At 40.0% G+C, this 3,427-nt stretch overlaps 1 protein-coding gene across 1 annotated transcript; it reads right to left on the minus strand.

Moving 5' to 3' along the window:
* On the minus strand, positions 1 to 3,184 carry LOC127073547 (EIN3-binding F-box protein 1). The gene is made up of 2 exons (XM_051014722.1): positions 2,784 to 3,184; positions 1 to 2,394 (listed from the first exon to the last, which is right to left on the minus strand). Exons 1-2 carry the CDS (start codon positions 2,806 to 2,808, stop codon positions 485 to 487), a joined length of 1,935 nt encoding a protein of 644 aa, XP_050870679.1. The 5' UTR covers positions 2,809 to 3,184; the 3' UTR covers positions 1 to 484.
* Between the last annotated feature and the right edge of the window lie 243 nt (positions 3,185 to 3,427).

Raw genomic sequence — 3,427 nt, forward strand, 5'->3', positions numbered from 1 at the left:
TAAACGATGAACCAAACATGCTATTAATAACATAATCATAGAATAACAAAAGCGGTCTGGCGTTTTAACACGCATGATTGTTAACAAAAACTAAAACGACAAAGAACATAAAAATAAACCTAAGACAAACAGAATAGTACATTTCAGCAATACAATGTATAACCTAAGCAATGTGCTATCTAGAGTGGACACCATCATCAACCAAGACTCAGTAACTGTATTCTCAGGGAACTATAGCCAAAAGGGACTGTAACAAACAATCATTTCTCTATGAAAAATGTTGCGAAAAAGGGCTAGTGAAGAAACAAACCAAGGCTCCCTCGAAAACAACCGAGTCCACAAACCGCGCTTGCAAATCCACCCTCGATAGTCATGTCAGCCAAAAATAGTACGCCGAATATTACCACCTGTTGCTTCATTATGATACTCGATAAAAGTGATATACTAGTATATCCTTTCTTTATTTATAGCAGTTCTAGCGCGATTAGGCCAGAATATCACATCTCCACAGGCTCTCCACGAGCAACTCAATCGTGTTACTGCCAATTCCAATGCAGTTTTGAAGATTCAATCCCAACAAGTTCTGGCCCAATTTCTTCAGGAAAGGCATACAGTTGTTTGATATTTCAGAACAGCCAGACATAGAGAGAACTTGCAAACTAAGCTGAATGGCATCGGAGAGAACAGATAGACCGGCATCGGTGATTGCACACCTCGACACATCTAGATCGTTGAGCAGTAGGCAGTTGTCTGCAATTGCAACCAAGCTTGCATCAGTAATATTCCAGCATCCATCGAGATTTAGTACTTCGAGAGTTCCGCCGTGTAGTCTGGTCATGGCCGAAACTATGTTATCTGTCAAGTTCCAGCAACCCGTAAGGTTCACCTTGACGAGTCCAGCCTCACAATTCTCCAAAAGTGGGAGAAGGCCTGCGTCTGTTATGCCGTAAAGTCCGGTCAGATCAACATACTGAAGTTGGGGACACAACTTCCCGATCATAGCCAGACTAGCACTTCCGATACCATGACAGTTTTTAATGGTTACAGATCGAAGAGACTCGCAAGGTGAAAGCATAGATACTTCCACCTCAATGTCTTTAATTCCCATACACTTCACAAGTGTGAGTGATTTCAACTTTGCTTTGATGCTCGAAATGGCGCCGATAATCCCAGATTGAGTGAACCTGTTACACTCTTCCAAATGCAAGTTCTCAAGAGATCCGGCGGATTTGGCAAATGCAACCAATCCACTGTCGGATACAAAGCAACACCTGCGAAGGCACATATGCTTCAGATTTGGGCAACCCTTACCGATGGCTTCGATGCTCGCATCAGTTACCCCATGGCATGAAGTTATAGTAAGTGAAACCAGTTTCTGTAGACCCTGAGCAACACCCATGACCCAAAACCCTCTTTCGTTTACATTTCGAAGTCCACTAAGAACCAGATTCGTTATCGACTTCCCATAATGGCCAATAACAGCCAGAGAAAAATCGGTAATATTCAAAATCTGAAGCTTTACCCTTGACAACTCAGAAGCCGATGATAACAAACTAGACACTCCATGATCACCAACAAGAGGACAATCCTTGATAGAGATTGAATGTAAATTAGGACACAACTTTGCAACAGCTTGCAAACCCTCGTTTCCAATCTTAGAGCACGATTCAATGTTTAACGTGGTCAAGTTAGGGCAACCTTCAGCTATCGCAATCAAACCCTTGTTCGTGATCCACCGAGAATGGCACAAGTCAAGCTTCTCCAACATATGACACCTTTTTCCAATCTCACACAGACCCTTGTCACCCACAGAAGACACATTCCACAATGAAAGTGATCTGAGAGAAGGACAACCATTAGCAACGGCCGAGAGACCGCGGTTTGTAACACCTCGAACAGAGTTGTTTCCTCTAATCGACAGCTTCCCAAGCCCACCGCGCCAACTAGTCCCAACAGCAATAGCAGCAAGTCTTACATCAGTCGCTTTCTTCCCTTCCAAACGCCTCGTAAGGTACCCATCACCATCACCATCATCACCTTCAACATCTTCATGACTCTCATCTGAAGAAATCGTTTTCACAACAGTTTCAATCTCATCTTTGCATATACCACTCACAAGCATAAGCCACTTTCTCGATACACAAGCACACGAGCTTCTCTCTTTGCCACTCGAAAGCCGCCTGAATATCTCAAACAGACATTCGTCAGGAAGGATCTCAACACTAGACTTATGATCCACATCCACCTCACTCTCAGCCTCAAGATCTCCAAAACTAAACGGGACACTGATTCGAGCTCGCTTCGTAGGAGAGGAGTACACATCAACATTGGAACTAGCAGTACGCAACCTACCCCCCAAATCCACCGAACCCCCAGGATACAGTTCATCATCACCTGAAAAATTCAATCACAACCTAAATCAGCAACAAACACACACATGATTCTCCTAATTACAACTCATCATTACAATCAAATACCCTAGAAACAAAACTCACTATCTATCTTACACATCATACAAACAAACACAATATCTATAACTTGCAGTCTTGCACATGCATGTTCATAAACACATCACTATTAGTACTAGATCCAATCTATTTTTCTTATTCTTACTAAGGATACTAATTGCAACAACAATCTATAAATTCTCATGAATTGTCAAGCTATGATCATATAATCTACTAAAAAAACAAACTTGAAAACCTATGAATCCTAAAATCAATCAACAGTTCAAGCAGAAAATGAAACATTAAAAGCAAAAGAAAGAAATTAAGCAAACTTACCACCATGATTGACAAGGGCAGGCATGAGCAGAACAAGAAAGAGAATCCAACCAGAAGCAGAAAATCACAAGATAAAAACTGAAGAAGAATAGAAAACAGTGAGAACACAGAGAGGTATATAAGAGAGAAAAGGATGAAGAGCATTGATATACAAAACCCCCTAAGGAGAAAAAATGCAAAAAAAGTAAGAAGCTTTAAATGAATTTCTGTAATTGGGGAATGTATGTTTATGTCATGTAAATTACAAATATTGTCTTGGTTATGTATATATATATATTGAAAATTGAAATCTGGAAAAAAAATAAAAAATAAAAATATTAGATGTGATCCACAGAGAATAGGTGCAATGGTACTGCAACATTTTCAGAATACAATGAATCAAACCTTAAAACCGGTTCTTTAACAAATGTACACAAACACACACGTACACAAACACTCTCTTTCTTAGTCCAACCAAACCAACCACCTCAGCAAAACCACTTTTGCAAAACCAATCCCGGAAACACAAACCAAAACCACTTTTATTTTTATTTTTTCTGTCTTTATTGTTGAATTAATTTATTACTTTGCCTTAATAGAAATTCTCCATTTTTGTACTATTTGATACTGACTGGTGCATGAACATGGAGCGAGGAATCACCGAT

This window comes from Lathyrus oleraceus, chromosome 4 (assembly GCF_024323335.1).
Source record: "Lathyrus oleraceus cultivar Zhongwan6 chromosome 4, CAAS_Psat_ZW6_1.0, whole genome shotgun sequence".
NCBI classification, from domain to species: domain Eukaryota; kingdom Viridiplantae; phylum Streptophyta; class Magnoliopsida; order Fabales; family Fabaceae; genus Lathyrus; species Lathyrus oleraceus.